Below are 23,947 nucleotides of genomic sequence, written 5' to 3' on the forward strand. Positions count from 1 at the left end.
TGTAGGTTCTTATTGACCTTCACCAACATCTTCAACTATTGTTCTGAGCCATATAGCCTCACAGGTGCTACTACATAATGCTTTATATTCAGCTTCAGTTGATGATAAGGAAATTGTTGCCTGTTTCTTGCTACTCCATGATATGGCTCCTGATCCTATGTTGAAGATGTATCCAGTGGTGGATTTCATGTCATCTGGATTTCCAGCCCAATCAGAATCAGAATGACCTATCAAGTTAACATTACAAGCATTAGTATATTCAATACCAAAGTTGATAGTTCCCTTTAAGTATTGAAGAACCCTTTTTGTGGCTATCCAATGACTTTCATGAGGCTTAGCCATGAATTAACTAAGTATCCTTACTGCATAAGCAATGTCTAGTCTGGTGGTAGTGAGATAATTCAGACTTCCCACTAATTGTTGATACAATGTTCCATTCACCTCTTTTGTTCCATCATCACTTCTTAATTTGATATTTTGTTCCAATGGAGTACTCACTGCTTTACATTCATTCATATGAAATCTCTTTAGTACTTCATTTGTATATTTGCTTTGTGTGATTATGGTTCTTCCATCATTTCTCCATACTTCAAGACCTAGACAATAGTGCATCTCACCAAGATCCTTCATCTCGAATTCCTGTGATAACTTCATTTTTATATCTGTAATTAATTTATCAGCACTCCCTGTTATTATTAGATCATCAACATATATAGAAAGTAATACTATATCCCCATTTCTATCTGTCTTGACATACAAATTAGGATCATTTTTACTCCTTTTAAATCCTTGCTGGAAGAAGAATTTGTCGATTTTCTCATACCAATATCTAGGGGCCTATTTTAGTCCATATAAGGCCTTTTTTAACTTGCATACAAGATGTTCTTGACCTTTCTTTACAAATCCTTCTCGTTGAACAAGATAAATTTCTTCCTTTAAGTCACCATTTAGAAAAGCTGACTTTACATCTAATTGATGTAGCTTCCAATCATATTTAGTTGCCAATGCTATCATTATTCTGATTGTATTCATTTTTGCAACCAGAGCAAAGGTATCTTCATAATCTATACCTTCTTTTTGTGAATAACCTTTTGCAACCAATCTTGCCTTATACTTGTTTATGCTACCATCTGCATTAAATTTTGTCTTGTACAACCATTTTGATCCTATGGGAACTTTATTTTCAGGTAATTCTGTTAATTCCCAATTCTTTATTATAGATTCACACTCTTCTTTCATAGCTTCCATCCATTCTTTATGATTTTTGGCTTGTTCATAATTTAAGGGCTCAAAAACAGTCATTACTTGAGACATTAAGGCATAATCTTTATACCTGATGGGGGCTTGAATCTGTCGTGTTGACCTTCTTAGAGGTTCATTACTTTGTGGAGTACCTTCTCCTTTTCTTCTCTGTGGAGTGCCTTTATCACTTCTTTGTGGACTTTGATCCCTTGATGTGTCTTTTGGAATGTCCATGTGTTCTAGTTCTTGGGTTGATTCCTCAACTTCTTCTTCCTTAAAGTTTTCATAAGAAGACTGCCATGTATTATGTTCATCTTCATTTATTTGTTTATCTACATGCTCATGAAATATAACATCTCTACTTGCAAAGACCTTGTGAGTACTTGGATCATACATTTTATATGCTTTTTGATCAGTGCAATATCCAATAAAAATACATTTGATGGCTTTGGCATCTAACTTTCTCCTATCCTCTTTAGGAATATGAGCAAAGGCCTTGCATCCAAATATCCTTAAATAACTTTGGGTTTAAAACCATAAAATGATTCAAATGGTGTTTTGTGCTCAAGATACTTAGTAGGGTTTCTATTTTTAAGATATATAGTTGTATTAATGGCTTTAGCCCAAAAATTATTAGAAAGTCCTTTACTTTTTATCATACTTCGAGCACATTCAACTAATGTTCTATTTTTTCTTTCAACTACTCCATTTTGTTGAGGTGTATGTGGCACTGTAAATTGTTGCATAATTCCATTTTGTTTGCAATATTTGATAAAAGCTCCTGAAGTGTATTCACCACCTTTATCTGATCGAAGAATTTTAATGTTCTTTCCTGTTTGCTTTTCAACCATATTCTTGAATTCTTTAAAGTATTCAAACACATCACTTTTGTTTCTTATAAAGTATACCCAGGTGTATCTAGTGCTATCATCAATAAATATAAGGAAGTAATATGCTCCACCAAGTGACTTAGTTTGCATTCGCCCACATACATCAGTATGCACTAGTTCAAGTATTTCACGTTTTCTTCTATTTTCATCCACATGGAAATTCTTCCCTATGTTGTTTTCCTAGTGCACAACCTTCACATTCAAAGTGTTCACCCTTAATAATTGGAAGACCTTCTACCATCAATTTCCTTTGTAGTAACATTTAGTCATTATGATTTAAGTGCCCATACCTTTGATGCCAAAGCTTGATGCCCATTCTTCATTACATCCAACTTGTATAAGCCTCCAAATCTCATTCCTTTTGCAATAACCTTGTAGTTGTCCTGCACACCCTTTACCAAACAATGTGATTTCACAAATTCAACTTTTAAATGTTGATCTGTGATAGTAGATACTAATATTAAGTTCTTCTTTAATCCAGGAACATACAACACATTTTGAATTTGTTTTTCTTGTCCATTAGGCATCATAACACTTATATTACCATATCTTTTAATTTCATGTGATCTATTATCTCCTAAATAGATGTGTCCACCCTTATTAATCTCATGATAAGTATCAAACCAATCTCTTTTGCATGACATATGGATTGATGCACTAGAATCTATAAACCAAGCATTATCATCATCAGTTTCTGTTGATAAAGCAGCATTGGACACAAACAATTTAAGATTGCTAACATCTTGACTAATTGCTTCATCTCTATCAACATAATTTCCTGAATGCCTTCTTTGTTTAAATTGATCAGACCTCCTTTTCATGCAATTCTTAGCAAAATGACCAGGTTTTCCACAGTAATAACACACATCATCTCTACTTGATTTGACATTTGTCCTTGGTAAAGGGGTACCTTGAAATGATTTTACCTGCGGCTTTTTTCCTTTATTTTTCTCCCACTGTTTACCTTTGAAGGACTTCTTCCCTTTGGCCATCAATGCTAAATCTGAATTAGGAGAATTTTGTTTAATGCTTCTTCTCCGTTCTTCTTCCTGCATAAGTATACCTGCCAATTCATCAAAAGTAGGAGCCTTCTCTCTAGCTGAAAGACCAATTATAAACATTTGACATTCATCAAGCATTCCAATTAATGTCACAGTAACCAAGTCTGTACTAGATACTGATTCACCAATGTCACCTAGTTTATCCTTTAGATCTTTAATTCTAGAAATGAAATCACTAACACTTTCATTTTCTTCCATCTTAATTGAAAGAAGCTTACTCTTTAAATACAATATTCGATTTGTAGTCTTCGTCTCATACAAATTTTTGAGAGTGTCCCATGTCTCCTTGGATGTTTTGCACTCTCTAATGTGTGGAATAATGTTGTCCTTAACCGTCATCCGCAAAAGCACCTTTTTTTTGTTTTCCCGTTGCTTCCAATCTTGAATTGCAGCATCTGTGGCTTGAGGGAACACTAGCTTAACTTTAGCTACAGACACAATCGCCCATGTATTGTTACCTTCCATCAAAGTCTGCAACTTAAACTTCCAATTTTCATAATTTTCACCATCTAACTTGTTAGATTTAGATATATAAGATTCAGCCAATATATTAGCCATTGTTACCTATTTTCTCCTTACCAATCACCAAAAAATTACTAATTTTTATAAATCCTCAAAAAAAATTTATCCAATATATGGCTGCCTTTCCTTCTTCCTTTTTTCTTTTCACAACACCATATACCTTATTAGACTTCGTTTACAAAAATGTTATTCCAAAAGTTACATTACATAGAAAACAAGTTTCATTAAGGGTGGGCTATTCCACATGGTAAACAAACAACAGAGCTTGGATAATTAATAAATGCGGAATTATAGCACAGCATCTCTTAATTTACCTATAGATGCATGTGACAGCAACCGGGCAGGACCGAAAGCTCTGCAATACAAATTCTTTACAGCAGTTTTCTCCTCATTGCTAATACACATATGCGCTTCTCCAATCATCTATTCAGGCTCCTTCGAATAGTGATAGTCCTCCAAATGCAGTGGGCTCTAATTGTGGTTGTCGGTTCATGCCTCTCAATGATGAACACAGTCTTCTCCACACATCAAAACGAACAACGCACGCCAAACACAAGTCTCCTCTCAGCTCTCCCTCGGTTTTAGCCGACTGCAGTTTCTCATGGACACGTCATATGCGCCTCTTGAATCACTTAATAAGAAGGGCTCTCCAATCAGTGCCAACAACAGGCAACACTATCTCATAACTCAAGAATAATGGCCTACAATGCCAATAGCAGCCACAACTCAACGTGCCTCAGGTCCGCTTCAGGTTCACCACACTCCACAACTCGGAAATCAGTGACCACCGCTCATACAACCCTCACTACCAGCACGCCGTTCTCCAAGCCCACTTTGACGTTTTCCCTCCAGCAACTCTCTTAATCGCACTCTACAGTCTCTCCAACAGTTCGGCTCCCTCCAATGGACTGCAGCAACTCAACACAGAACTCAGTCACCACGCTCACAGCTCAGTCGCCCACGGCTCTTTATCAGCACACACTAAGCTGTCTCACAGCTCTTCACAACTCAACCTCACACCAACTCTGATACCAAATTAGAGATCATGTATTGAAACACAGAACTCAGAAACTTGCCTTCATTCGATGATTGAACAAGTATTTATACATGACAAAGAAATTTCTAGAGTTTGATGGGGCGGTGGCTTCTTCAGGAAGCTTGCCCATTTGTCAATGAATTCTAGAAACTGCACTTATAACATCTGTTAAATTCTAAATTAATCCAACGACTATAATAATGGTGGGTAGTTGGAATTAATTCCTTCCAACAACCTAGACCGCAGTGATGGGATCGTCGTTGTTGTCTCTCATATATACTTCAATTACTCTCTATGTGTTTCCGATCGAGCATGAATTTTAACTGTTATTTTGATGGATTGTACGCTAGTTATGGTTCCTAGACAGCGTTGAATGACCATGCAAGTTGGTTTATTTAAGAGTTAACTTGGTGTTTGAATTGTGGGTTGATTAAAACCTGCGTTGAAGGAATTATTGTGTGCTTTGAATACTTACGTGGTCTTGAAGCCATGTAACAACGAGAAGTCGTGGAATCTGCTTATATGTGATTTACTTATAAAATTAATAAATAAGAATATTAATAAAACAATTCTTATTTATAATTGTGTTTTGGCTGATTTGGGTATTTAATCCACTATGTGGACATTTTATTCGGTATGGAGAGTGAGTTTGTAAGAGTGGTCAGCTTTGTAACATTGAAAATTCATTGTTGAAATTTATAAAACAATATTTATCTATGATTGTGTGTCTGAAGAAATTAATAAAACAATCTTTATCTAGGGTTGTATTCGTTGTATTTGCTATGTGCCATTTTGGTGGTTGTGTGTTGATTATTTATAAAGTCATATATGAAATTAATAAAACAATATTTATATCTAGTTGTATTTGTCATTTTGGTGGTTGTAAGTTGATTAATATTTATATCTAGTTGTATTTGTCATTTTGGTGGTTGTAAGTTGATTATCATATTAGTATTGGTACTTTATAAAATAATAAGATGAGAGGAAGACAATCATGTATCATTTTCAAGATAAGGTGGAGACAACCTTTCTTGGTTTTCAAGATAAGGTGGAGACAACCTTGTCTTAGTTTCAATAAAATAATTTATGTTTCACATATATCAAAATAGAGGGAAAATACATAGTTGTGTATGATCATATTTAATAAAACATTGACTAAAATAACAATAGCAATATATGGAAGATAATATTTTGTTCAAAATTTGATCTTTCCACTTGTCTTATTTTTCCATTAAAAACTAATTTAAATTGTCTTATCTTTCCATTAAAAACTAATTTAAATTGTGTTACACATTATTAGTATTACCTAAATGCGGTCTATTTCTTTATTTTGAATGTTTAACGAAGAACTAGCCTACCCATCCCTTTTATATTTTCTGTTTGTTACAATAAGGTGACTATTTTGCCAGTCTAGGCACTGACCTCTAATGATAGACTTTGTCATGAAAACAACAATGAGATATTAGTATTAACTGAATGCAGTTTAATTCTCTCTTTTAAATGTTTGACGAAGAACTAGCCTACCCAACCCTTTTATGTTTAATTCTCTCTTTTAAATGTTTGACGAAGAACTAGCCTACCTAACCCTTTTATATTTTTATTTTTTACAATGAAGTGACTATTCAGCAACTGATATGTGATGATAGACTTGGTCATGAGAAACAACAATGAGATATTATGTGTATACTTTTAAGTTGAGCTCATGGTTTTCACATGAAAAAATGGGTAAAAGTCGCATATTTTTCCATGATGATTGGAATGTATACCATGTATATTTAGACACATAATCCAATCATTACAATACCATATAATTTTAATATCTATCATATATATCTCACTATTAGTTCAAGGAAACTTATAACTTTGAAGAATTTGAAAGATTCAAAATAGCATTTACTCAATAATTCAATTTAGAGAGTTCATGTATTTTACAGTTAAAAATTTACCAAACATATAAATGCATTAATAAAATAATGTTACAAATAAATACATGGATGTTATCTAAAAATAAATAAATTATCTTAATCCCAAAATCAACTAGTTGAGCAAATCTCTCAACCAAACACCAATTTAGGAATTATCTTGTTAAGAGAGTATCTCACAGCTAAGTAGTTCCAACAACGTGCTAAAAGCTAGAAAGAGACTCATTTTCTACCAAAAATCACAAATAAAACATGTAGGAGTTATATACTCCAACACTCCCCAATCAACGAAAGAATTAAAAAATATATTCTCTGCAACACATGATGCACTATGAACTGAAGAACCTCCTAATTAACAATTGCATAGAAAAATATCCAAATAAAGATTTAACAAAGACTGTAAAGTTTCAAATGAAGGACAAAGAAGGGAGACTCTAGATGAAGAAATAAAGTAGATGTAATGCATGGTGATAATTAAACGAGATTGTAATTTGTTGGGCTTTTAGTAAAGCATTTGGTATGTTTGTTGTACCTAAACTGAAATGATGTGTTTTAAGTGGTGCATGATCAATTGTGTATGACACCCAGGAAGTTTGGGTCCAATATGTAAAACTTACACATAGTCAAGTTAATTTTATCAAGTGTTTATAAGCCATGTTGAGTCAGGCTTACATAGATTAATGTGGAAATACATGTAATCAGGTAACATGTATCCTTCTTATGTAGAGGGAGTATGTGACATAAGTTGTGGAATCAACCACTCATATAGATACCATATAAAGTGTTGGACACCTAATCCGCTAAGGGTTATGGTGAAAAAGATGAGTAGTCAAAGGGAGTCCAGAGACCTTAGAATATTAATCCAACAGCCATATTAATATATGATCAATGTACATCAATGTAAACAGTAAATGTGATTGATATTTTATATGATCAATGTAAATTAATTTGAATAGTAAATGTGATTGATGTTTTATCTTTCCTATCCTATCTTCTCTATGTGTGTTTAACAGGGTAGAGCGGGCGTTCTCCTTCCCTACTCCATTTTGTCTTATCCATGTGTGTTTAATAGGGTATCAGAGCGAGTGTTCTCTTTCCCTACTCCATTTTGAGCCGCTAGTAATTTGTCCCGCTATCCTGACCCATCATTTCTGACCGTCGATACCAGTTATGCCTCGAAGAGAAATTGGTCTAAGAACTGCACATTGATCTGCAAACCAACGATTCTATCTGAGCTTTGATCTAAAACTATTATGAGCTATTTTATGTACCCACTGTATCTGCAACTGTTTATCTGACATTACCAGGCCTGGAATCTCCTCAATGTTGTCCTCAGTATTTTATGTACCTGACACCTAATACTATCGGTCGACTCTATTTGTGACCGTTTACCTTACCTTGTCATGGAGTTTGGCCGCGTGTTTGAAGTGTATCAACAACCTGTAGCCGAGTCGCGAGTAATACCTGTAGTAGAAGTGCAATTACATTGTTGATCTGTAGTATGGAATATAACAAGGAAGGAGTGTTGGATATCTAGCATTTAGTAGCAGTGTCAACAATAGAGCGAAGAAAGCACCATTGTGGGTCTTCGTTGCATTGGATTTCTCCTTTCATTAATACCTCACTTCCAAAGAACAGTTGGATGTGGGTAGCGTGTATGAGATTTGTTGAGAAACCTATGTCCATTCCAGAGTGGCGCAATGTATACACATTGGAGCAGCGTTGTCAGGTCTGGTAGTCGACTTTGGTGAGCTTCCTATAAATTTTATTATAATGGTCATTCATATTGATTGATATGGCATCGGTATTGATAGGTTGGTTGTACTATTGTGGTAATTCATGATTTGTGGTATCATATATGAGTGCACTCCTGCAAAGTTATGTGATTGCTGTGAGGTTTCAACCTTCCTAGAGGCGTTATTAGCTTCAATGTTCTCGGAGGCGAGCACCGGCTTTACCACTACCATTCTTGACCACATTGAACGAGTTCAAGGAGTCCGCTCAAACCTAGACCGCAGTGATGGGATCGCCATTGTTGCCTCTCATATATACTTCAATTACTCTCTATGTGTTTCCGATCGAGCATGAATTTTAACTGTTATGTTGATGGATTGTACGCTAGTTATGGTTCCTAGACAGCGTTGAATGACCATGCAAGTTGGTTTATTTAAGAGTTGACGGGGTTTTTGAATTATGGGTTGATTAAAACCCGCGTTGAAGGAATTATTGTGTGCATTGACTGGTTTTGAATGTGAATGCAGTGAGTGATGTAAATTTGACTTATCAAAAGCTGACGTAGGATCACTAAAACAAAAGTGAGAAAGAGATAGTGAAGTTTTAGGTTGAGAGAATTAGAAACCATCGATTGATAGTTTCTCGGTAAAAGACGGATAAGACATTCCATATAAAATTCTTAGAAGAATAATATATAACACAAACTTTTCATATTTACATGAAGTTCCCGGGATCCCCAGCTTGGCCAACCCGACAATTACATACCTCAAGATTATCGTGAATATATTTCTCCAGGCCATTGTGGAGTTCTCGGTTGTACATTGAGTTGTTTATTTCTCTAATCTCCTTCGAGCGTTGGGAATTCATTGGCCAAAATATGGATAGGCTTCCATTTCTCTGCTCCAAGTCCTTCACCGAACAAAGATGAAAAGGATGGACAATATAAACCAAAAATGGCGAATTGATATGGCTACGTAAGGGGCAATAAATATCTCACAAATTTGAAATCAAATTTAAAGGGATGCTAATGTAAACACTTCTCTGGTTGAAATACTCAATCGAAGACTTGGTCGTGTGAGACATATGAGTTATCAAGTTAAAGAAGCACTTGAAAAACTAGTTAGAGAACCAGCGTGCATTTGGACTTTTATGTTCTTATATGATTTAAAAATGTGCCTTAACACTTTCCTCAATTGTTGAGCATGATTTGTTAACTAAATGGATGAAATTACTCAGTTATTAAAGCTTCTAGATGCGCTAATACTCTCCATTGACGAGTCTAAAGACACAGCGAAAATCAACAAAACCATTCTTGTTAACATTCAAACATGTCTACAAGATGATCAAGAAAAGGTCGAGTTTCTACAACTTGAATCTCAATTCCAAGAAGAAGAGCTACAACATAATAGACATCATTCTGAACCTATTTTTTTCAGAACATTGAGACAAACTCCCATCAACAACAAGACATTGTAGATGCAATACTTATTTAAGGAGCAAATGTGTAGAAAGATGCAGAAGTTCAATCTACACTTCCTGACCGCATCATCAAACCTTGGGAAGAGCTTGTTAGCAACAAGCATAGAACAAGTCTTGGATATGATAAGGATGCATCCTTTCATAATCCATATTATTCTAAGCCCATTCAATTTCAAAGTGTTAGGTTTCTTCATAACAGTTTATCCTCACCTCTTTCAGATCCTGCTACTCTTCCATAACAACCATAATAGATTGTGAAATGCCAACATTTTGACCAAGTTGACCATGTGAAAGATCATTATTTTGATCTTCATCTACGTGAGGTCAACATAACCATCATTCAAACAGATGCTTCAAGAACAAGCCTCCTCCAAATGGATCGCTTCTTGGCAATGGGCATCAACAACGAAGAAGATATTTCAGTCATATGTCAGAATTTCTTCTAGGGTATTGTTACACTAAGCATTCCTTTAGTTGGTGGCCTTCCTTAAACCATTGCAGTTTGTAGACTTCCCTTTTTGTAGGTTAAAGGCATCCCTCTTCAAAGCATTAAGAAGCACTTCCTCTAGCAAAATACATTAGCTTCTTGCCATATTTGGAAGAGTTCACACAAGCATTCTAGTGTTGGTGGTAATATTTAACCCATCGGTGATTGAGACTTTGAGTTCTCCCACCTTATACCATCCTTATACATAGCACATTCATCCTAATGTTGCCATGCATTTTTGCACATTGTATTACAACTCTCTTTTTCCACTTGTGTATACCCCTTCAGATTAAGGGGGAATGTTGGACACCTAATATGACAATGGTTATGATATGGAAGTTTAACACTCGAAGGGAGTAGTCCAAGAGACCTTGGAATATGAATCCAATAGTCATATCAATGTATTATAAATGTACATCAATGTGAGTAGTAAATGTGATTCATCAGACCTTGAAAAGAGCTTGTTAGCAACAAACACAAAACAAATCTTGGATATGAACATGGAGATGGCTAGGAAATAGAAGTTATGGAGTACTCTTTTAGTTTTTATTCTCTCTTTTGAGCTTGTCATATAGGAAACAAATAATTATTACAGATTTTTGTTTTAACATCAACTCATAAAAAAATAATAATAATAATAATAATAAATAAAATAAAAAATAAAAAATTCTAAGAATTGTATATATGTAATGAGCAAAAAAAAAATAGTAATTTTCTTTTTAAAATAATATTTGTAAATATGGTTTTTTGAATTTTGTTAAGAAAAATATAATGCAATTTTATTTTAGTTTTAATTATAATAAAGAAAAACCAACAAATCCAATGATTAATATGTCATTTTTTCAAAAATTATAAAACTTCTCTTCTAATAAAAAATACATATAAATAAATATATAAAAATATAAAATTAAGTATATATATATATATATATATATATCTATATATATATATATATATATATATAACTAAATCAATAGAAAGCATAACACGCAAACTTGTCTTCACAGTGCAATCAACGGATGGTATATAATTAATTAATTGGTATATTAATTAATTAATATATATATATATATATATATATATATATATATATATATATATATATATATATATAAAACTTAATCAATAGGAAGCATAAGAAGGTCTTAATTGTTATACAATAGGGGAAGGATGGAGCGCTCGCGAAAAGGACTGGGTTAGGGTTTCTCGCGCATCAACTGCAGTCCGTCGCAGCTAGGGTTCGCAAGCTCCTCGAATAGGTTTCAACCGCCGCGGTCACAGCCCAGGAGCATCACAGCTGCAGCAACTCCATCGGGTTCTCCACCAGTCGTTTTCGGTCGCCGACAGGTATGGCTGACATGGAGCATGAAGCGGTGGATTACTCGGCGGATCCCTCGCCGGACAAGCCTATTTTCGGTAATCCTAGCTTCGCATCTCGCTCTAGGTTTGCTCCGTCTACTTCTTCATCTGTTCCTATGCTCCCACAGCATCCGTCCTCCATACTGCCTGAAGCATATCTAGCCATACCATCCTCTGCTGGCTCTTACCCTACCGAATCTCCGCCATTTGAGGTCCCCCCTCTCTCGCCGGGCTCCCTGCATTTTCTGGCTACCCATACCCCGCCCTCGCCCTCCTTTGATCCGCAGGCCCCTCCCCTCCTATCAGTGCCTCTTCCCCAGCCGCCGGTTCCCCCTTCATCTCGCCCCACTGTTCCGGGAGTCCGTAGATCCGGATGCTTTGAGACACCTGCTGTCGTTATTCACCCCAAACCCCCATCTCTGGAAGGCATTTCTAACCCTCTGGTAGATCATCCGTCGGCCCCGCGCACTGGTAAAAAGAAAACGAAATGTGTTAGGGCTACAGCTCGGGACATCGCCATCAAATTCGACGAATCAAAGCCTCTCGGAGAATACATGGATATTGCGAACACTGTGTTGGTAGGGCATGTCAGGGGAAGGTCATACTCGGTGCAGAGGCTCAAGCAATGGGTACAAGAGATCTGGGGCGGAGTTCTTTTTGACCTACCTGTGGTACATGTCCTCCCCAGAGGATGGTTTTCCCTCAAATTCTCCAAGGAAAGTCAAACCAATCTAGTTTTGGGCCGATACTGGCATATTGAAATGGCCCCGGTCCTCCTAAAGCGCTGGAACCCCCTCTTTGACCCTGAACGGGAACAGCTCGGAGCAGGACCAATCTGGGTTCGCCTACCAGGACTACCAATTCCATTTTGGGCAGAAGAAGTCTTCATTAGGGTTGGAAATGCCCTGGGGACATATCTGGACTACGACCGCACATATGTGGAATCTGGGAGCCGAACACTAGCGCGGATTTTGGTCCACCTGGACACCCGCGAAGGACTTGAGGAACAGATCACGTTACAGTGGGGGAGGTGCATCAGAGTGCAATTACTGGACTACGAAGGAGTTCCCTTCCGATGCAGACGATGCCACAAAGTGGGGCACCTTGCGAAGGACTGCCCTCTCAACAAGAAAGCAGATGATACTCCGAGAGGCACCCCGGCATCCACCAGGACGGCATCCCCCATCATCTCTCGGCCTCCCTCCGCGGGCCCGCCCCCTCCGGCTTCATCTCCCATGGACGATCTAGGACTGCGGCGATCCTCGCCTCCAAAGACCAGGGCACGCTCGGCGGCCGAAGCGGGTATGCATTCGGGTTCTCTTAACCCTTCTTTGTATTCTCCATTTGATATTAATCATGATAATGGATCCACCTCTCAGCCCTCTATGATTTATCATCCCCTCTTATTTGCAACACTGATCCCATCATATCCACACCCACCCCTGCGACTTGTTCCTCCCCGCTCCCCCAGGGATCCTCCCCTCCTCATTCATATTTCCTCCGGTCTAGGAACCCGGCCAAAGAGCCATCAGACAGTCACTCAGGATTGGGCATTGTTATACCTGAGGGGGTTACACTGAATTCCAGAGGGAGAAAATCCCATCTCTCAAAGGCCATTAAACAAGCTGGGGCAGAGGTTGTCTCTGGCCGGCAATCGACCATTGACGGGGTCCTTAAAGCAGGACACACCCCGAGAGGTGTTCCCCCATGAAGTGTCTATCCTTCAATTGCAGAGGACTGGCTAGTTCCTCCAAGAAACTAGCCATGAAGCGGCTCATAGAATCTGAGCCTATCGACATCATCGTGCTCCAAGAGACACTCTGCTCAGCAAATCAGATCACTCGAGCCTTGCAAGCTATGGTCCCTGCCTGGAGTTTCCATGCCATTGATGTTGTGGGACGATCTGGTGGTCTTGCCATTGGTATCAACCCTCGCTCCATTAAGATGGACTCGACCTGGGGGGGTGCGGGGTTCTATGGGTTGGACATTTTCTCTGCTGAACTCGGCATGAATCTCAGAGTGGTTAATGTATATGCTCCCTGCTCCCAGAGAGAAGCTTTCTGGCAGCACCTACTTCATCTCTCTATGATGAACGAAGACCGGGTAATTATTGGAGGAGACTTAAATTTCTCTCTGGGGTTCAGGGAGTCATGGGGCTCGGAAGCACAAGTCGACCCCATTTCTGATTACATGACCAATCTGCTTGAGCAAACAAATTTCTTGGATATACCTATGCAGCGCATTCTTCCTACATGGAGGAATAGAAGGATAGGGGATGCTGCACTTGCTCGCAGACTAGACAGATTTCTTATGAAGGGGACTCTCCAACAGCGCTTACATCTCTTCAGACAGTGGGTTGGCTCGGGGGGTTTATCGGATCACAATCCTATATACCTGGAGATTCAGGGTCCTTTCAAGAAACCTAAGGCACCCTTCAAATTTAATCACACCTGGTTGAAGGACCCAGCATATGTCAAGATGATAGCGGATTACTGGATCTCCCACCCTATCAATGACACAGAATCCCTTGCCAAAGGGTTCTGTAGGAATCTCTCTGAAATAAAGCATATATCAATTAAGTGGGCAAAGGAGAAAATGGATCGTGAATCGGCCCAGCTCATTCAAATTGAAGCTGACTTAACCTCTCTCACCGACGACAGAGGATTGGGGTTCATAACAGCTGCAGACAAATGCAGATTAATTGACTTAGAGAATCAAAAAGCAAAGATCCTCAAAGAGAGGGAGGAATCCATTAGATTAAGAATTCGGGCTATATGGCTCCAAGCTGGGGATGAAAACACAAAGTTCTTTCATAATTTCGCTAAGTGCAGGAAAGTATCGAACACTATTTGGAAGCTCCCCTCCCCGGATGGCGACTTTGCAGATAATTTTAATAAGCTCGCTCACCTGGGCACCGCCCATTTCAGGAATCTTTATAAGAGTCCCCGGGAAGCTAACCTTCTGGATATCATCAATGTGGCAAACCACTTCCCGCGATTCGTGGAGGAAGATGATGTAGAAGCTCTGAATAACCCGGTCACGGCAGAAGAACTGGAAGGAGTGCTGAAATGGTTCAAAAAAGACAAAAGCCCTGGCCCGGATGGATGGACCATTGAATTCTACTTGGCCTTCTTTGATGTGCTGGGACAGGACCTGCTGAGGGTGGTCGAGGAGAGTAGGACCACGGGCTCTATATACAATGCCATCAATTCTACTTTTATTGCTCTCATCCCAAAATCTGATTCCCCGGCATCCTTTGATGACTACAGGCCCATATCATTGTGTAACTGCCTCTATAAAATCATATCTAAGACCATTGCCAACCGTCTTAGACCCATCCTCTCCCGATCCATTGCCCCGCAGCAATTTGCTTTCCTTGAATCTAGGCAGATCCACGAGGCCATCGGACTCGCCCAAGAAGCATTGCACTCCATCTGGTCGAAGAACCTGAAAGCCATCCTCCTCAAAATTGACCTCTCAAAAGCCTTCGACCGAGTCAGCTGGCTTTATATAAAAATGATCCTCATCCACCTAGGCTTCCCCCACGCTTACATCACTTGGATCATGGCCTGTATAACCTCCCCTTCCTTCAGTATACTCATCAATGGCTCAGCCTCTCCTTTCTTCCACTCTGAAAGGGGCTTGAGACAGGGGTGCCCCCTATCTCCCCTTCTCTTCCTCTTGGTCATGGAAGGTCTCAGCCGCCTTATGGACTCTGCAAAGCGGGCTGGAGATATTGGGGGCCTTCGCATATCTGATCTATGCTATCTTACACACCTACTCTTTGTGGACGATGTTCTTATTCTACTTGATGGCAGTGTACGAGACTCTCGGTCCTTCTCAAAGATCCTGCAACTATTCTCAGCTGCTACAGGTATGATGCCAAATCAGTTGAAATCTACCATCACTTGTGCTCGCACCTCTGTACAGGAGACCTGGACAGCCCTTCAGGCCTTCCCCTACTCTGTCCACCCTCTGGATAGAGGTCTCAAATACCTGGGGTTCAATCTGAAGCCAACTTGCCAAAGGATAGCTGATTGGGTCTGGTTGGTTGCCAAACTGGAGAAAAGACTTACTGGCTGGAGCTACAGATATCTCTCTAGGGCTGGTAGATTGGTGCTCATTAAATCTGTGTTAGAGGCTACCCCGGTCTACTAGATGGCACTAGCATGGATACCGAGAAATATTCTTGGGCGACTACAGCAGCTATGCAATCGATACCTCTGGAATGGGAGTCAAGACCAGAGAATTTTTGCATGGATCAGCTGGAAGAATATAACTCTGCCCAAAAAATGGGGAGGATGGGGCCTCAAAGAACTCCCTGTTTTCGCCATGGCACTGGCCGCCAAGATGGGATGGACCTTACTAACCAGCCAAAATCTATGGACTCAGGTATCCTATCACAAATATATTTGGCCCCAGAACATTCTGGATTGGGCTCGACTACCTACTTGGTCATCCAAGGGATGTTCATCAGTCTGGAAGGCTATGATACATGCCCTTCCCCTCATTCGAGACAATCTTGCTTGGCGAATTAATGATGGATTAACGGGCAGGATTGGCTTGGATCCATGGATCAATAGTGGGGGCAGACACATTCTCAGTCCGGATCTTATCACTCACCTACAGTCCCGCGACATTAGGCATTTTGCTCAAATCGCTGATCAGCAGCACACTGACATTTTCTCCCAAGCATGGAAATCGGCCCAGCAACTGGATCTTCCTCTTCAGTGGCATCAGGAATGGCAACACTATACTGAGGCTTTATCAGAATCCCACATTCGCATTAAACAAGGTCCGGATGAACTTGTTTGGTGCCCTGCGGATCATGGTATATACGCTCCTAAGTTCGGGTACAAAGCTCTCATTTCCCACAGAATACCTGATCCAATTCACCCGTGGTGGCATACCATTTGGAAGCTTAAGGCTCCACCTCGCACCAGACTATTTTTCTGGTGTGCACTTAAAGGCATTGTCCCCACAGGTGACTATCTCACACGTAGATCCATCTATGGACCATCCTGGTGCATATTTTGTAAGGCCGCATCAGAAAACTCAGAGCATATATTTCTACACTGCCCTGTTATACGCACCCTTTGGACCAACATTCGCAATCAATTGGGCACTGCCGGGAACTGGTCTGGGCATGATCTATCGGACGCATGGGAAGCTTGAATTCACAGTCATCCGGGTGCAAAACTATTAAATCTCCCCCTCGTCGCAATATGGTATACCTGGCTTGCGCGAAATCGAGTTGTTTTCGAGGATCGATTGGTATCTTGGAGCCGAGTAGAAGCCTCCATTATCGCTGCCTATCATGAGCTTCCCGATCCGCCTCCACCTCGGCCCAGAATCATTCAACCCATGCCCAATATCGACAGAGCCACCCCGTGGGCCTTCTTCGACGGGGCAGCAAATCAAACAGGGTGCGGAGGGGGCTTCGTCCTGCATATTAACGAACATCACCGATACCTTGCTAAAATGGGATTCGGGAATGGATCAAATAACTATGCTGAACTTTCTGCCATCCGAAATCTATTACACTTTGCTCTATCGCATCAACTCACAAATATCAATATATTTGGAGATTCAATGGTGGTCGTTAACTGGATAAATAATGTCACCACATGTCATACACACACACTCAGCAATATATTACATGATGCTCACACTCTCAAAGCAGCATTTAATCATTTCTCTTGTTTACACATTTACAGAGAGCATAACAGCGCTGCTGACAAATTATCCAAAGAGGCCTCGTCACTTCCCAGAGGCGAATGGCTAATTGTGGAGCAGAATGGAAACGAAGAGCACCGGTATTACCACAGGCCATTCATAGACCAGAGAGAACAGAGGGACAACAGTCCCAATAACTGACAGTAATGGAGGCTAATTTGATATGATGAATTCTGTTTTGAACTATGGCTATTTTGTATACAAAAAGGACCTTTTTGTGATAGATATTAGGCTTGTAACACCCAGACATATGTATGTATCCAGCACAATTTTGTAACTACTCTCTGATACAACACCTTGCGAGGTGAATTTTGTATGAACAACACAGTAATGCCATGGCATCTGCTATATGTAATTTTCTAATATTAATAAAAATTACTGATTTTTCGAGTGGAAAAAAAAAAATAGGAAGCATAAGACGCAAACATGTCTTGACAGTGCAATCAACGGATGGTATAAAAAGTATCGAGAAAAGCCAAAGGAATGACCTTTTACATCATTTTTGAACAATGCTAAATAAATAGTGTGGACAGTGGTGTTATTATGTTTGAACAGTGTAAAATAAATAGTGTGGACGATGGTGTTATGAGAAAAAGCACGTTTTTCAAAAATGGCGCCTGGTGTGTTCAATACCTACTCTCGACAATGGCCTTACACAAAAGCAGGTTTGAAAACAAGGTACTTTTAATGCATTATTCGTTATTCTGTGGAAGACTATGACTTGTGAATTTTGTGTGATTTTTGAGATAAGTTACATACCTGCGTTTGTCAATTAGAGTTATTCGAAAGCATGAAATCCTCCCACTCACGTTAGCACATATTGATAATATTTACAATACACATATCTCTTGTATAAAATTAACGATAAAATTAACGACATTATTACGTATATATATATCGATAATCACAAGAGGTATTTGATTTGATTGACTGTCAATACTGATATTTTATGTTTCCCAAGATATCCCTATCCCTTTCCCCAAAGTCGATATTCGTTTTCCCACTCCAAAAATGAACATAAATACTTCCAACCAAACCACTTCATCACTTTGGCATTCTTACTGTATGAGAAAAGGAAATTGATGTTCGTCCTAAAATTCCAAAGTATATATCTAGAAGTTAGGTTTACTCAAAGATACTTTTCTGCGTGATGTTCCAATTGCCTTCAATTTCATCACAGATTTTGGTCTTCAAAGAGTAGGTAGTTGAAATATAAGTGTTGACATTTATCACAGGTTTTTGGATTTTTGTGTTAATGCTACGATCTCACACGTAACAATCCTCGACAAAGACTTCCAATGACTTTGTGTGGTTGTAATTTTGCATGCTTCTGAATTGAGTTGAGTGCCCTGCGAGTTTCTGCGACATTTCTTCGTTGTTACTCTCCTCTACGCATTAGAAAATCATTTCTCTCGTTCACATAGTGACACTATATATTACACATCTTTCGACTGCTGAATCATAGATTATTGCCAATTCGTTTTTTAGGGTTGCAGACGTCCTGCAACGGTTAGAAAATCATCCTAACATTCGTTGCAGCGCAGTGGCCTAGAAAATGAATTGGGGACGACATGGAATGTTTATTTGGTGCCTCTTATTTCTTTCGCTAGTGCTGGTATCGTCATTTGCAGAAGCAAGAATTCACCATTATAGATGGAATGCGAGATATGAATATAAATCACCTGATTGTTATGAGAAATTGGTGATTACCATCAATGGCCAATTTCCAGGCCCAACCATCAAGGCCCAGGTGGGGGACACCATCCACGTTCAACTCACTAATCAAATGGAAACTGAGAATGTTGTTATTCACTGGCACGGAATCCGCCAGGTATTCATGATCTTTTATTTCACTGCACAATTTTCTACGCTGAAATTTTATACGAAATGAATAATTGATTTGGTGTTTTTTTGTTTTTTTCTATTGAATTTTTTTTTTCGATTGACTTAATTTATTAACAATTTTTTGTATGGACAGCGCGGAACACCATGGAGTGATGGAACGGGAGGAGTTACACAGTGTCCCATCATGCCAGGAGAGACTTTCGTCTACAAATTTGTAGTGGACAGAGTAAGTTTTATATTTTCATTACTCATATCACAGTGGGATTCATGACCTCTAGTGTCACAGTTGATTCAAATTGATTTACGTTATGGGATTCATGTTCTGTGGTGTAATTATGTTGGGCAGCCTGGGACGTATTTCTACCATGGCCACTATGGAATGCAAAGGTCTGCGGGTTTGTATGGATCCATTCATGTGGCAGTTGCCGATGGTGTGAAAGAACCCTTCTCCTACGACGGAGAACGGAGCATTTTATTAAACGATTGGTGGCATAAAAGCCATCTCGAGCAATCCACAGGCTTGGCTTCCAAACCTTTCGTCTGGATTGGTGAACCCCAGGTAAGCAGAATATATTTACATCCTGATTCCATCAGGAAAAATATGAGACGTGTTAACTGGGGTGTAATTATTATTATTATTCACAATTAATTACGTTAATTATTTAAGATAGTGTAAGAGCCATCAAAATTTCAAAGAGGATTTTATTTTATAATCAATTTCTTTTTTGGGGGCTAATTTTCAATTGTTCCCATTGTTTTAGAACTCATAAAAAAAAATATAAAAATCTCATTTATTTTTCTCTCAATGTTATATTTAGTCTTTTTCAATTTTATAGTTTTATTTAATCTTTTAGTCTTTTTCAGTGTTATAGTTTTATTTAATTTTTTCCTTTAAGTTATAATTTTATTTAATTTGTGATAAAGATTGACTACAATATATTTTTATGAAATTTTTTCATAAAATTGTGATGATTTTGTGATAAAAATTTACTACAAAATATTTCTATGAAATTACTTTCTCAAAATTGTGATTATATATAAAATTATTGTAAGTGATCTTTTTATATTTAATGATCATAATTTTTGTTTTGTTAATGTAAATAGAAATACATATACTAAAGCAAAGAATTGTTGAAAATTTCTAGTTATCTATAAATATCATAGTAATTAATTGTCATAATAGTATAATCAATGTAGTCAATATGGGGTAGCTCAAGTGGCAATGGCCGTGGAAATGAAGTCTCACCGAACCAGAGATCTTGGGATCGATTCTTGTGCTACCCTCCCTAGAAATGGGGTGAATAAGGGACATGTAAAAGCTTGAAAATGAGAGGGTCAAGATCAAATCTCTCAAGGTGAAAACTTTTTTTTTTTAAATGCAAAATTTAACGAAATGTTTGCACCTAGAGAAAGTTGATCCCTTTCAGTGATTGATAAATCCAAATTTAATATGAATCTAGACTAGTTTCTTTCACACACATTTCATTTTATTTTTATCATTTTTATTTTATTTCTATTTATCCAAGTAAAATGTTTAAAAATAAAAATAAATACCTTTCAATACAATTAAATAAAAATATAAAGATAAAAATTATCAAAAATAAATTTAATAGAACCTGAATATATATATATATATATATATATATATATATATTATTTTTATTTTATTTCTATTTCACCAAATTAAAAATTTTAACTAGAATAGAAAGAAAATCTCTCACCATAATTAAATAAAATTATAAATGTAACAATAATTATACAATTATGAACATATTTTTTTCAATCTTAAAATTATTCACATTATTTAACACTTTTTTGATTCAAACAGAAAACTAATATTAAATTAATCCCAAGTCAATTTTGAATCTACATAATCTTCATCTAATTTCTATAAATTTTTATCCCAAAAGTGCCAAGAAGCATGAATCTACATAATCTTCATCTAATTTCCATCAATTTTTATCCCAACAGTGCCAAGAAGCATGTGAGCCATGGGTCAACGATTGTCCCAATAACAGCGATATTCAAGCCGTCCAAGCGACGATTATAAAGAAACATGGATTCATTAAGCATTTAAGAAATCATTCCTTTTAGGTTTCACTTCTGAGTTGTGTTTTTTTTCCTGTCGGCCCATGAGGTGGTATCACCGCTTCTCTATTCTGGAGTAATATGTTGGAAGAATCACTGTATTTTTATAGAATCCGTATTTTCCATTTTGAGGATTTTAGTCACGGTTTGTAACGTTTATTAAAATCTGCGGGCATTTGTGTAACGGTAAATCTCTACATGCTATCAGAGCTTGGACCCAGGTTCGAGTCTCCTAAATTGCATTTAAAAAAATGTTAAAAAAATCACTGCACTTCTATAGAATCTGAAATTTCCACCCTAAAAATCCTAATCACTATATGTAAAGTTACCAAATCTGTGGATTTTGACCTAACAGCAAACATCCACATAACACTGATTTAGTGGATTATGATGTGGGCAGTCGTTGCTTATTGAGGGGCGTGGATCATACAATTGCTCGCTCGTGAAATCTACAAACAATTCAGCAGGAACGGGCAGTATCTGCAACTCTACAAATCCTGAATGTGCTATTCCTTATATTCTATCTGTAGTCGCGGGACACACATATCGCCTGCGGATTACTAGCGTGGCTTCCTTATCGTCATTCAATTTCCTACTTGAGGTATATCCATTTCATTCTTTTGACTTCATTCTTTTTATCCCATTCTAAAATATTCTGGAAATTTTTTAAAATATTCTCAGAATCAACCATCAAACTTTACAAACTGAAATGTGACATGACATGACATGACAGGGACATAACATGACTGTGGTTGAGGCGGACGGCCACTACGTGGAACCATTCGTTGTTAAAGACCTCAACATATACTCAGGGGAGACATATTCAGTACTCATAACAGCAAATCAGAATGCATCCAGAAATTACTGGGCAGCGCTCAACGTGCGAGGTCGTGAACCCAAGACGCCAACAGGGCGTGCCATTTTAAGATACCTTCCAAATCCTCCCTCGATGCTGCCTCCCTCCACGCCTCCAAAAGGTCCGCTCTGGAACGATACTTCTTACACCAAAAACCAGGCAAAACTGTACAAGGCAAGAGCAGGACACGTGATCCGTCCTCCCCTCACATCCCAAAGGCGCGTGGTGCTTCTGAACACGCAGAACAAAATCAATGGCTACACGCGGTGGGCAATCAACAATATCTCCAATGTGCTGCCCGATACCCCATTTCTGGTAGCCGTGAAGTTCGGGCTAAAGAAGTCCTTCGACCCATTCCCAGCTCCCGAGAATTACAAGGCGTACAACATATCGAGTCCTCAATCCAACCAAAATGCGACCTACGGCAATCCGATTTACAGATGGGAATTCAACAGCACAGTGGACATAATTTTACAGAATGCGAACATGCTGACCAACAAATCGAGCGAGATTCATCCATGGCATCTCCACGGCCATGATTTCTGGGTTCTTGCTCATGGCGACGGGGCATTCGACGCGCAAAAAGATACAGAGAAGTTCAATCTGGTAAATCCACCACTGAGAAATACAGTAACTGTGTTTCCGAATGGTTGGACTGCATTGAGGTTGAGAGCTAACAATCCGGGAGTGTGGGCTTTTCATTGTCATGTTGAAGCGCATTTCTCCATGGGAATGGGAGTCGTATTCGAAGAAGGAGCGCAGAGAATCGGAAAATTGCCGACTTCGATTATGGGCTGCGGCCAAAGCAAGGCCTTTTTGGGCCGCCATTGACCTGCTTATTTTTCCTAGAAGATGTAGTTCACCATTCAATTATATTATCTGCTTTTCATTTATTTTTAATTTTTATTTAGTGACATCATGCCATCATGATTATACCTACTTTGGAGTGTTATATTTGTGGTGGAGTTGCCCGCTTTTGTAGGGGCAAGTCGGTAGATACTCATTGTTGTATTTGTTTTTAGAAATTATTGAAGTACTTCAATTTGGTTTAGGGATGCTCAACAATTATAAAGTTTTACCAACCCAAATATAAGGTGAAGTATGATTGGATTATTAGAACAAAAGTGAATGGTTATTGGAATAGATCATTTCCTCTTCCCTAAAGTTATTTAAATGAGAGGTACATTTTGCCACATGACTCTCAATATAGTGGCCTTAATTAAAACATGGAAGTGGTAATATGGAAATAAAAAATGAGCCTTATAGTACTCTAGCACAGTAATGGGTATAAAAAGAATGCTTTCAAGCATCATTTAGATGTGAAAGGGATAAAATATAAGTTCATGACATTTCCCTTTTGCATAGTGAGTGAGAGAAAAGGATGATTAACTTCAATATAGTGGCCTTAATTAAAACATGGAATTGGTTATATGGAAATAAAAAATGAGCCTTATAGTACTCTAGCACAGTAATGGGTATAAAAAGACTGCTTTCAAGCATCACTTAGATGTGAAAGGGATAAAATATAAGTTCATGACATTTCCCTTTTGCATAGTGAGTGAGAGAAAAGGATGATTAACTTCTTTCTCGGTGAGGTGTTCCAGTGGCATTACTTTCAACTAGATGACACTTCAATTGAATTAAATGTAGGCCATGCAAGCCAGCTTCTAAAGGAAGCCAGGCTATTGAT

The 23,947-nt window shown here is 38.3% G+C and overlaps 1 protein-coding gene across 1 annotated transcript; it reads left to right on the forward strand.

Annotated features, from left to right (window-relative positions):
* The first annotated feature begins 18,954 nt into the window (after window positions 1–18,954).
* On the forward strand, window positions 18,955–23,218 carry LOC149163779 (L-ascorbate oxidase-like). The gene is made up of 5 exons (XM_089430801.1): window positions 18,955–19,299; window positions 19,447–19,539; window positions 19,660–19,872; window positions 21,802–22,002; window positions 22,135–23,218. Exons 1-5 carry the CDS (start codon window positions 19,024–19,026, stop codon window positions 23,086–23,088), a joined length of 1,737 nt encoding a protein of 578 aa, XP_089286927.1. The 5' UTR covers window positions 18,955–19,023; the 3' UTR covers window positions 23,089–23,218.
* Window positions 23,219–23,947: the final 729 nt, after the last annotated feature.

The sequence above is a fragment of the Pinus tabuliformis genome, chromosome 5_1 (assembly GCF_031772625.1).
Source record: "Pinus tabuliformis cultivar Carrire ecotype Pingquan chromosome 5_1, CPIR1, whole genome shotgun sequence".
Taxonomy (NCBI): Eukaryota; Viridiplantae; Streptophyta; class Pinopsida; order Pinales; family Pinaceae; genus Pinus; species Pinus tabuliformis.

Bases quoted from the DNA above. Each gene is read 5' to 3' on its own strand.
- LOC149163779 (XM_089430801.1), top strand. From the start codon at position 19,024: ATGAATTGGGGACGACATGGAATGTTTATTTGGTGCCTCTTATTTCTT. The intron at 19,873-21,801 runs GTAAGCAGAATA...TGATGTGGGCAG, and splicing joins TCTGGATTGGTGAACCCCAG to TCGTTGCTTATTGAGGGGCG. The intron at 22,003-22,134 runs GTATATCCATTT...ATGACATGACAG, and splicing joins CATTCAATTTCCTACTTGAG to GGACATAACATGACTGTGGT.